General features: G+C 31.7%; 1 protein-coding gene across 1 annotated transcript; it reads left to right on the top strand.

Annotated features, from left to right (window-relative positions):
* Positions 1 to 9,401: 9,401 nt before the first annotated feature.
* On the top strand, positions 9,402 to 12,273 carry LOC110036246 (peroxidase 7). Its single transcript, XM_020740645.1, has 4 exons — positions 9,402 to 9,587; positions 10,268 to 10,447; positions 10,853 to 11,015; positions 11,870 to 12,273. The coding sequence occupies exons 1-4, from the start codon at positions 9,402 to 9,404 to the stop codon at positions 12,271 to 12,273; spliced, it is 933 nt and encodes a 310-aa protein (XP_020596304.1).
* The last annotated feature ends 446 nt before the right edge of the window (positions 12,274 to 12,719 follow it).

Raw genomic sequence — 12,719 nt, 5'->3', positions numbered from 1 at the left:
AGGATTTGCATAATCTCGTAGGGGTCTAGGTTGGTGTTTATTTTCTATTCCTTGATTGTTCATGTTGTTTTCCATTGTATCAGAATTTCTAGGTTCTCTTCTTGATTTTCTAATCCTTCTAACAGTGCGTTCTAATTCCGAATCGTAGGGTATAAGATTTACAGGTCCAAATTTACACATACAATTTGAAATCAGTACACAGTAAAACAATTAACTAAATATGAAAATAAGTTGCAATTCAAGTAAAAATTTTCTAATAATCATAATTTGTCTGTTACTCTGATTATGATTCTTATTTACTCGCCGGCAACAATGCCAAAAACATGACAATGACTTTATATATGCTTAAAAATATAAGTATTTAATACTGCTGCTAAACAAATTAAATCCTCAGCAACTGCACCAAAAACTTAATAATAGTTATAGATTCGATATAGATGTATGTATAAAATATTCAATAATTGTAAAGTCACACTTATCAACGCAAGTATACGTATCGCTCAAGTAATATATGACTCTAATGGAGTCCTAGATATCGATCCCACAGGGAGTAATGTTAGAACTATGAACTAAGATTTTAGAAAAGCAATACTTAATCGCAACAATGGAATTCAAATTATTTATCTGTCACTAATAGACAATTAAAATAAATATGTAATTTTAATAACTCTTAAATAACTAATTATACTAATAAGGTTTTTAATGTGATATTCGATATATAAGAAAGCATCATTCTTTTTATCAAGAAATTATAGTGAATGAATAAAGTGAATTAGTTCAAATTGTATGGTGTCAAATAGGAGCATACCTATTCTTTACCCTTTGGTCCAGGCATAAAGAACATTGACTAATCCTATGCTTGTTTACTGAATCTGCGGCTAAGCTGAACTGGGAGGATACCGGCTTTCACTTTGGAGCTCCCACGTTCCCCTCGCCTGAGAGCTAACATCTACAGTTTAGCACCCAAACGATAGGACTGAATGGGGATTTTAGTCTGTCACTCTAAAATCTCCAATTCTACGCCCAATAATTTTATTTCCCTTTTTATTTGCACTCAAATTCCAAGGGCTTTGACCTCCATTAATCTTGGATAACTGCTCAGAACTCATGGGGAAAACACAACAAAACTCGGAATTCATATATAAAAGCAAAGTCGTACAAACTACAGCAAGTAAATAAAAATATCTCTAACTAATTTCTCCCCATAAAAACTCCTCAAAGTTTCTCTGAATCTCTTCCTTTCTTTACAACACATAGAATTCCTCTTCGAAGCGGTAAGGAGGAAGAAATATCTCACTTTCCCTCCACTCTTACAGTCTCTTGAAAAATTCCACACAATTTTTACACTCTAGCAAACACTAATGGAACCTTTCTAACCTCTAGGAACTCTAGAGTCTTCTGGCTCCTCTCAATTTTTGACCAAAATCTTTTTTTAAAGTTGTGGATGAGTTTTCTCAAGAGTTGCCTAAGCATCCCTTCAAAATTTGTCCTTATGCAATGCATTGTTGGACATAACCACCGAGCTCGCCGCCGGCGGCCTCGAGGGTGCCTTAGGCGGGCTTTCTAAGTGAATTAAATCTGGAGTCTCGGGAAAAGTCCGCCGTCAGTGCCCCAGTTCAAATCTTCACATTTTGGTCCTTTTCGCTTCAAATTTGCTTCCATTTGCATCTTTTTTCTCCAATGACCCTAATTCATCATTCTTGCAGCAAAACATCAAAAATACTTTTCTTTAAAGTGCAATATCATCAAAAAAAGTGTTAAATATGTATGAAAATCTCAACATATTTTCTTTTGGTCAATTTACTAGAACTAAATGAAAATATGACACTAATTAGGACACAATGGAGAAAAAAGATTCATGTAGCCGACCCCACGTAGTGGGATTAAGACTTTGTTGTTGTTGTTGATGTATATTATATAAAATTAATAATAAATGTTTTGAAAGGTATAAAATTTTTAAGATATCACAAAAATAAAAACCATAAAAGTTATCTAAAAAATGTTAATAGATAAAAACCTCATAAAATACATATTTGTCTCAAATATGTATTTTAAAAAACTAAAAAAAAAGACTTCTAAAAAAAAAAAAAAAAAAAAAAAACTAAAAAAAAAGACTTTGCAAGATGCATATTCTATACGAGATTTAAAATGCAAAAATATAATAATAAGTTCAAAAACAACTTTTATCTTGAGGGTGAACAACTTCTTATGTCAAACATTTTATTCAAAATATTTTTATAATTTTCTATAGTAATAGGCAAAATAATTTATTGAGGAGAACAAAAATACTTAGCCATTGATAATCTTTTATTTATTTGATAGCCCGCCAAGACAAACTACACATTTGAAGTATATCGGTAATTGCCCAAAGTCTTCCTAATTTTATCTCTTTCTAGGAATATGTAAGTTTTTTAAAAATCTTGGAAGACAAAAGAATTTGAAGGTAAAAGTTCTTCACAAAATTTAGAAAGCATAAGACTTGGAAGATAAAAGTGTTTCAATTACTTAATCATCATGCATGGGACAACCTTCATTAGGTATATATTTTTTTATTCTCATTAAAAAAATATATTAACATTTATTACATGCTTCTCTATTAATTAAAATGTTTTAAAAGGATTAAAACTTCAAAGATACACGTTCTTAATTCATGTAAAAAACTTAAAATTTGGTATGTGCCTCATATATCCTAATTAATATCATTTTGTTGATGACTAAAGGATTTATTCACTACATGTTGGGTTTATAACAAAACCTAGATTTTAAATGTGTTCAAAACATATTTAAAGAGCCTAGTCTCCCTTGAAGGAAAATTCTTAACCAATTGTATCACTCCTACACAAAGATTAAATATTTATTAGTTATTATTACTTATATTAGTTTGATTCAACCAAGCATACATAAGAAAAAGTGCATTCAAGGGATAGATTTGATTCAACGAACCTTACATAAATAATGATGCATTCAAGAGATAGACAAATGAAAGCAATTATTGTTGAATCTACATGATGTACACTCTTTTATGATCATAAATATGGATTTTTCAATGTCTTCTATAGCTTTCAAAATTGCAAACTCCTACATGAATTTTAAATGAGCAATTAATTATTTATGTTTTAAAGTTTCATGTATCAATATATCTTATATTTTTGCTACAACATATTTCATATAATTTCAATGATATGAAAACTAATATTGATACTTTGTGTCATTAATATTGACACCAAATGTTAAAATCAAGTTAATAATCAAGCTTCATATGAATAGTTATAATATTTGAAGAATAAAATTATAATTCTTAAAGGTAAGAGTTACACTTATTTATAACATTGAAAAAATAAAATTATAAATTTTAAAATGAGAGTTATAGCCAGTTTCCATCATGAAAACTTCTAAGGATGTAATCTAATATACCATCACTCATAAAGTTTAGAAATATTAATATGGTTTGATATGCAATACAATCTATATTGCTCATATTTTTTAAATGATGGTTTCTTAAACTCAAAAAATAAAATATGAAAAATAAAAGACAACTAATACACCATCATAAATTCTATTGATAAAGCAAGAATTTCAAAATAGTGCCTGAATTAAAAGTTCTAAAATTAATGTCAAGGCCAATTTTAACTATAACTTTAATAAGCTTATATTCATATAAAACATTTCAATGACATGAATTGAGTGGCATTGAAAATGATGTTTTTTTTTTGTTTTAAATAAGCCTAAATATAATTAAAAACTTAAAGGTATTAATTAATGAGTCAAATAATTTTCAAATATTACATCCTTTAAGTCAAAACAAGTATCTCAGTAAGAGAAATTCAATCATTCAGGATAGATCAATTTCATTACTTAAAACTTAAATTATTAATAAAAAGTTTATGATATAAGGAATTAGCACAAGTCTTGTATTGAAGTTTTTTGAAATTTTTACTAAAATAAATAAAAGAAAACTTTTAAAAATTATCTATAGATCCTCTAATCTATGTATAAGCAAATGGTAGACTTAAAATTAGAGTTTTTTTGAAACATTATAGCTTTGTCCAATTAATGATCTCCAACAACTCGTTTGACCACTATTTCTCAGCTGTCATCTATCGACCATTATTGCCTAACGATTATATCTCTATTGCCAAAATTTAATTATCACTATCAAATCATCTTCATGGAATCATTATCACCCGACAGCTGGTGTCACCCCTACTTTCTCTTTTACTTACAATTTCTACCATAATCTAAGAAGATCAATCAAGTGCTTCAAACATTTTATTCTTGTTTTCTTCAATTTGGAGAAAGACTGGAACTTTATAGTCTCATGCTCATAGTGTATTATTTCAATTGGGCCAGCTCGTAATTATTTTTTTCAAAATTTCATGCAAAAAAATTGATATTCTTTATTATTGTTTTTTTTATTGTTTTAGATCTTCTTATAAAATTAAAATGTAATTCATTCATTTTAACACCATAAATATTATTTAATACATCAATATTTTTTTTGTTTTTTTGTTTTTTAGACATAAATCTACTACTTGACAAGAGGAAGTGTGTTGATGGCTTGACCATTAAATGATCCCCTTTTTTCATGAGTCTAACAACCCCTGTTTCTTGAGCAAATGAAACTTTTAAATTTAAAGGTAATATATTATACACATTATGCCATTCTTTGCTTGATCATCATCAAAATCATGATGAGAAGAGTTGAGGCAGTGTAAGCTCTATAGGTTAGCAAAAGATAATTTTCTTCTCAACTATGTTGGCATTCTACTTTACTATAAGAGTTTTCTATTTATATACAACTTTTTTTTGTAAACATTTCCCATTTAAAATGATTTATTCATCAACCAAAGAATGATATACTCTACTATGTTCTTATTAACTCTGGAACCAACTTTCCAAATTCTCCCCACACATCCAAATTCTCAATACACTATATTACCATCATAAAAGAGCCTCTTTTAAAATAACCAAAAATGCTTATCATTGATGTGTTATTTTTAGCGTTTAGAAAAATAAATTATGGCTACAATCATTCTATGACAATGAGTGTAAAATAAAATATGAATATATCATAAATGGAGTACAAATAAACACTACATAAACATAAAAAGAGAACAAACTAAGAGAAGTGAGGGGAAGACCTTGCCCACCATTTAGACACACATGGCAACATATGTAATAAATTACACCTATAAGCCTTTTTATAATCCCAAGTATATTTGTGCTCTCAATAATTAAATATAACAACCTTTCGCAATATAAATTAACTCTCGACAATAAGCTTCACTTCACATGCATCTTTAAATGAGTCACTCATTAAAAAAATAGTCATCATCGATAGGATATTTTGATAGAAGAAATCTCTTTCTCATATTGTAAGTGCTCGTGTGCTTGGTTCCCAAGAAAGAAGCCATACACATCGTAAGATAAAATCATAATATAATTCAAGACGATCATTGCTTTCTATCTTACGATGTGTATGGCTTCTTTCTTGATAACCAAGCACACAGGCAATTACAATATGATCATCTTAAATTATATTATGATTTTATCTATATTCTATAATGCAATAGGTTTTCAATCTAAGGCGCCGTTTGATGCATTTTTTATAAAATAGAAATTATTTTGTGTATTGAGATCTTATGCAATGCTTCCAAAATCAGAATCCTAGACATTTGCAACATGCAAATTCATCACAAAATTGGTCATAAATACCTATTCTTTATTGATTTTTATGTCAAAGTGATGGTCAGTATTTTGTTTGTAGCAACTTATTTATTTATTTATTTTTGTGACCAGTATTATCCTTTCAATATATGTTGCAACATAAATATTTCACAAATTGGTTGTTGAAAACATAGTCAATGGTTACACGCATGGAGACGTTGCGATTGCAATGTTCTATTTGGACAACTTTTAACTACTTTATTTCTTTTATCTACAGATATAAACCAGCTAAAACAACATGATATGATATATATTCTATTACTATTCACGACTATGTATTAAGATTCATAGAGCACAAATAAAACAATCATCCCGAAATGAATAAACTACAAAATAACTAAATCAATTTTTGCATACATTAGTTCTAACGATATTATATATAACAATTCTGCAATATTTTCATATAAATAACAGAACAACAACTTATGATTAATGTATATAAGTGTACTAATCATGGTCATCTTCAACATTTCTCACGACAACCTACTACTATTAAAGCTTCAACATGGAACAGATGAACCCATTGACCACATATTGTGTAGCCCTTTAATGATAATCTTCCCCTGCATTATTATGATGAGGATGAAAAAGTATTTCGTCTCATGAACTGTACGTCAGGACAACGACAGGAATCAAACCACACCACCATGTATTTCACGTGGTTGGATTCGCACCTTTGTCCAGACATGTGCACATATACAGACAAAATAATTTCTCGATGTGGATGGGCACTATCTTCCATCCTTTCAATTACTTCCAAATTTATATTTATGACCCTTTCTCATTCCTCCTATCTCTTCCATCCATGCATGTCACAGTTGACAAATGCTTAGTATAACAGTTCTATCATATTCTATAATTATATTCCTCATTTTTTACATAAATATCAAAAATAAATTGATATTTTTATTTATTTAAGTTTGAAATAAAATTTATTTTGTTATACTTGATACTTGCTTAAAAATTTATTTTAATGATGTGCAAATCTCGGAGCATTTCAATTATTAAATATTCTAAATTTAAATTCAAGATCATCTAGAGCTTCGATTCTAGCAAACTTATAGTTAAACTGACCATCTTGATAATGTGATCCCAATGAAGCCAAAATTGGTTCAATCTGAGTTTGATCAAGCCTAGATCAAATCCTTTAAATGCAATTGGAGGCGTGGATAGGTAATTAAATGGTTAAATGAGTTCTAAATTTGACAAGTTTATAATCAAATCAAGTGTCGCATCAAGCAAAATCCTACGGGCTATAGGTCCAAGTTCACTTGATTTTGACATGATTAGGGCACTCAAGTACTTATGAAATACCATTCGATCAAAGGGATCACTCTAGGAGTTTCAATGGAGTGGTTCAGATTCATTTAGTATTTACAAAATGCCCCTCACAAAATCTATAGATAGACGCCCACTCTCTTTATGATGGGAGACCAGAACCTGGAGGAGAATGCTAAAGGAACTAGCTCCAAGCTTTTAAGGATTCTTGAGCTGCACTACCGCTAGATTGTCATCGATTAGCCCTTACTAATGTTAGATCACCTTACCGCCATATCACCACCGTCAAGCCCCCGCCACCACCATTCTTCAGTTGCTCGGGCGCTATTGTTGTATGGTCGTCGTCACCGCCGGACCACTATTGCCCTCACCAGACTATCACTGTCTGACTGTTGTCACTGCCAAACTATCCTTGTCTAGTTGTTGCCGTTTTCAGACTACGGCTATCCGACCACCACCATCGAGTTGTAGACACCGCTAGACCATTGTCACTGCGATAAGACCACCTCCATTCGACAACTGCTCGTTATCTAGCTCTGCGACTGCTACCTAGCCAAAACCGTCAAGTCGTCGTTGACTTATTAATCCACCACTCCCCTAGTAAAAGTCACGTAAATAACCCTCTTGTAATATTGCTTCTTTCTAGTTAAGAATCAGTAAATTTTTTAATCTATATCGACATAGTAGAACTATTTAAATTAGACTAAGCCTTGTGATTTTTTTCTTTCGGGTTTTCCACATAAAGATCCGTGGCGTCTCATCTATCAACTCTTCCTTTATTTGGGTGATGGATTATTGTATAATGCCAAGACGTTAACCTATTCCCTCTACTACCTCTAATTCTCCGACACATAACGATATTTACAATAACAACTTGTGATTAAGCATCAAAGAATTAATTATATTTACAATAAAAAAATTTGGCCAAGATGAGCACTATTGATTTATTAGAGATTTGCGACTAATGCTTATAACCGACTACAAATCTCATTGCAAATCTATGGTAACCCTATAAAATTTTAAGAACAAGTGCAAAGAATGATATACCTAACACAAATTGAATTTTAGGTAAATTCAACAGACTCTGTGGTTTACAATGTGACAGTCGGTGGCAACTATTTCATTGTATAATTAATATTAAGGCATAGTTTTACTAAAATAAAATAATCACAAGTATGATTAGAAAGTTCAATAACATTTCTTTTGCCTTAAGAAACTTTAATTTCCATTTAATTTGTAAGTCAGATTTAGTAAGAACATGATTAAAGTATTGTCAGTTAATTTTTTTCAAAAAGATGATTAAACCAATAACCCATTCTAAATTTTAATTAAGATAAAGCATCACTAAGCACAAAATTCAAATAACGCCAATCTTACATCCTTCCCACTAGGGTTGTTCAGCTCGTTTATATTTCGAGCTCAAAAAGTGTGTTTGTGTTCAGGTCGCCGAACACAAGTTGTTCACAAACAAAGAGTCGTTTTGACAACCCTAATCACGTAGCTATAAGATGTTAAAGGTTGTGGCAAGTTTTAAAATTTTTTGTTTATATTAAAACATCATTTGAATCTAATTTACAAATTTTTATTCTACTTTATTAATTAATACTTTTAATTGATTATAAATCTTTGTAGCCTTATAGTCAATTAAATTTTCTAAACATATTATTCATCAATATATATATATATAATTGATGAGTAGTATTTCGAGCCAAAACGAGCCGAACACGAACGAACAAATTTTTATTCGTGTTCGGCTCATTAACTTAGCGAACGAGTCGAACTCGAGTTGTTTGTGAATAATGAGTTGTTTTGACGACCCTACTTCCCACAAAAGAATCCCCAAACATGAATGATTTACATACATACCACACAATTCCTATGTATTTACATATATACCTAACTCCTAACCTTCAATTTTTTCATACATATGACATCTTATCTATAGATGAAAATATACAATTGACTAATTTTTAAAAATTAAAATAATAATATTTCTTAAGTAAAATTAAAGATTTGGCTGGTATGAAAGTAAAAAAGTGAAGTATCGGTGTTCAATATGTAAATACATAGGAATTGGACTAACAAAGTCCCAATTCCTTATACAAAGCCATTTAGTAGATATGGATGGCACCTTGTCTCACTTCATAACGCTAGCTAGTGCACCCCACGTTCATGAATGATCACTAAAAAAACTTAGAAAAAAAAAATTTAATTCAACAAACAGCACAATTAAAATCACATTAACGTGCGTGCATTATGTACCATATATAAAATATAAGCTTCCACCATATATAAAAGGACCAATATGGCTCGTTCCGATATACCATAATACAATGGGTCTCTCTCTTTCTTTTCATCTTTTCCTTTGCCTTGTATCCTTCTTCATCATGGCTGCAATGGCACCTGCTGCAGCTCAGGGAACGTTAGAGGACTCAGCTGAAGAACTCTCCTTTGGGTACTATGCCAGGAGTTGCCCTAACATGGAGGCCATTGTACACAAGAAGATGAAAGATTGGACTGCTCGTGATTCCACTCTTGGTCCTGCCATCATTCGGCTGCACTTTCATGACTGCATCGTTAGGGTGATCTTCTTCTTCTTCTTCTGGTTCTCTGCTTCTTCTTCGATCTCCTTCTTTTCCTCCTCCTACTCTTTCTTCATGTCTTAACTTTACATGAGTGCGTTCTCATTGATAGGGGTGGACCCAGATAGGGTTCTGAGGAGCAATTACTCCCGTTAAATTCAAATTTTTATTTATATTTGTCATTCCTATAATATCAATTTTGTCCATCCTAAAATATCGCATTACCTTTTGTCGCCTCAGTCCCTTTCACATTAGGTTTATGGGGCAGTTCGACTCCCTCAAAAAAGGAGAAAATAATACATTAGGACTACTAACGTAATTTACGTTAGGAGTCCAATGGTGGGGTGCCACGTGTTAAGTGGGCCCGACCGCAATATACTCGCAATGGCCAGTGTTAAAAATGGTGGAGCATATTTGACGTGACGCCTCATTATTGGACTCCGAATACATCCGGATCTCTGATGTAATATTTTTTTCTCAGAAAAGAGCCCGATATAACATATTTTGAGCCACCTTTCTTTTCACATCAAAGACACATCATTTTAAGAAAAAAATAGATAATACTAATCAAAATATAATTGGAATGAATTTTAAAACGCTTGAATGTGCATTGAGATTATTGTAATACAAGAATATTTCTTTTTCTAATCATAAATTCATTGAATTAATTAATGGAGTAGGGATGCGATGCTTCAATCCTACTGAAACACGGCAGAAGCGAAAGGATGGCGAAGGAGAGCGAGACCCTCCGAGGATTCGATGTTATTGATGACATAAAGTTGGAGCTGGAGAAGAAGTGCCCAAAAATTGTTTCTTGTGCTGACATTCTTACAGCAGCTGCCCGTGAGGCTACCGTTAAGGTAACTAATCTTCATCCGCAGCGAAATTAAATTTCTGTCATTCATGCTGTTTGGAGCAGTTACAAGCTTAGCAGCTTATTAAATAATTTATTGATGAGTTGATTAAAAATAATATGTTGATAAGTTAGATGCGATATCTATTACAATTAATTTTTTATTCTTTTAGAAAAGTCAAATCCAGTCATAAAGCTGTCACTGCACCTAGATAGGTTCGGTCTGTTTTCAGCGTTTTGAAAACGCATAGAATGCGTAGGGCCTACGTGTGTTTTAAAATGCAAACGCACCAAATAAACTATCCCAAATGAAAAGTAAGCTTAAGAACTCAGTTTTCAATTACTTTTCTTAAGAAATAAAATAAAAAAAGAAGTTTTTTTTGGTTTTTTTCTCAAAAATTGCCATGAACAGATTGGAGGGCCATTCTGGGAAGTTCCGTTTGGGAGGAAAGATGGCAGGGTTTCTCTTGTTTCAGAAGCTGCATCTGTGCCGATGGGACATGAGAATGTAACATATCTCATTGAGTTATTCCAATCCAAGGGTTTGAGTCTGCTTGATCTTGTTGTTCTCTCAGGTACTTAGATTATTTAGCATTTTTTGTGATTATTTTATTTGCTCAATGGATATTTATTAAGAAGGTAAGATAAACTTCATTTTTCTGCATAGATTTTTTTTGCATATTTTTAGATTGTCGTAGTAATTTTAGGATGTGCTAACTCTATTTTATAGAGTTATTATAATTAAAACTAAACTGCTATAGTAAGATAAGTTTTTCTTTCCTATGTAGGGGTGTAAACGACTCGAACACGAGCGAGACCACTCGTGTGTTCGTGTTCGGCACGTTTGCTTAGAGAGCCGAACACGAGCTGTTCACGAACAAAACCGTTTTGACAACTCTAATCTCGTAGCCATAAGATGCTAAGGGTTGGGGCAAGATTTAAAAGTTGTTGTTTATATTAAAACATAATGTGAATCTAATTTAATAATTTTTATTCTATTTTCTTAATTAAGACTTTTAATTGATTATAATTCTTTGTACAGTTGTAGGCAATTAAATTTTAAAAAATCTACTCATCAATATATATATATATATATATATATAATTGATGAGTAGTATTTCGAGCCCGAAACGAATAAATCTTAGTTCATGTTCGGCTCGTTAACTTAGCGAACAAGCCAAACATGAACTTATTAACCAACCGAACAAGAGCTGTTCGCGAACAATGAGCACAGCCTTATTCCTATTGAGTCGCATTTTTTCTGTAGAATTAGGTTCTGTTTTGATCGGTTGACCGTCCGAACAATCAAATCATCCTCCCATGATTACTGTACCATCTATTTGATCCTAAATTTATGCATCCTTTTCATTTTTTTCCTTTTAAGTATTAAATATTACATGCTATCCTAACTAAATCTCCATGAATTTAGGAGCACACACCATTGGAAGGAGCACTTGTGGCTCAATCCAGGATAGAGTGTACAACTTCAAAGGCACCAGAAAACCAGATCCTTCCATTGACACACATTACCTAAACTTCCTAAAGAGGAAATGCAGATGGGCATCAGAATACGTTGAGCTCGATGGCACAACACCTACAAAATTTGATTCTGTTTACTACAAAAATTTAGAAAAAAAGATGGGTTTGCTTTCCACCGATCAATTGCTCAATTCAGATTCGAGAACTTCACCCATTGTTTCTGCTCTGGCAGCTCAGCCAATGCTCTTCTATCAACAGTTTTCAGTGTCTATGACTAATCTGGGGAATGTTCAAGTTCTTACTGGTGATGAGGGGGAGATCAGAACTAAGTGCAGTTCTCTTAACCGCCATTGATTAATCTTCTGGTTTTTCCTATATATAACGTTTCTTTTATGAACTACTGATGGGAGTTAAAATATAGCCGTTGAAAGTATATTTGAATTTTTTTGAATTTACTTTGAGAGTTGAGTGCTGTTTCTGATACTGGCAAGATAGATGGAATGGGAAGAATGGAGCTTGTTGGTTTGAAATATAAAAGTTCTATTCATTTGCTGCAACTTTGAGTATCTCTTGAATTTATCTGACTTGTAAAAACGAATAATATCATGTTTAAGCGAAGCACTTCTCTAAATGAATTATGGCATGCAATTTCATGAGTTCTTAATTTAGTTCAAATCTGTGATCAAACAATAGTTCGGGTTGAATTTAGCATAAGATTGATGAGAACATTCAATGATATCACCTTTCAGTCTAGTGGAAAGATAAATGTATTTTTCCTAATAAATGGATGAAAAAAGAGA

Source organism: Phalaenopsis equestris, unplaced genomic scaffold (genome assembly GCF_001263595.1).
Source record: "Phalaenopsis equestris unplaced genomic scaffold, ASM126359v1 Scaffold204320, whole genome shotgun sequence".
Lineage (NCBI taxonomy): Eukaryota > Viridiplantae > Streptophyta > Magnoliopsida > Asparagales > Orchidaceae > Phalaenopsis > Phalaenopsis equestris.
This window is presented reverse-complemented; position numbering and strand designations above follow the sequence as displayed.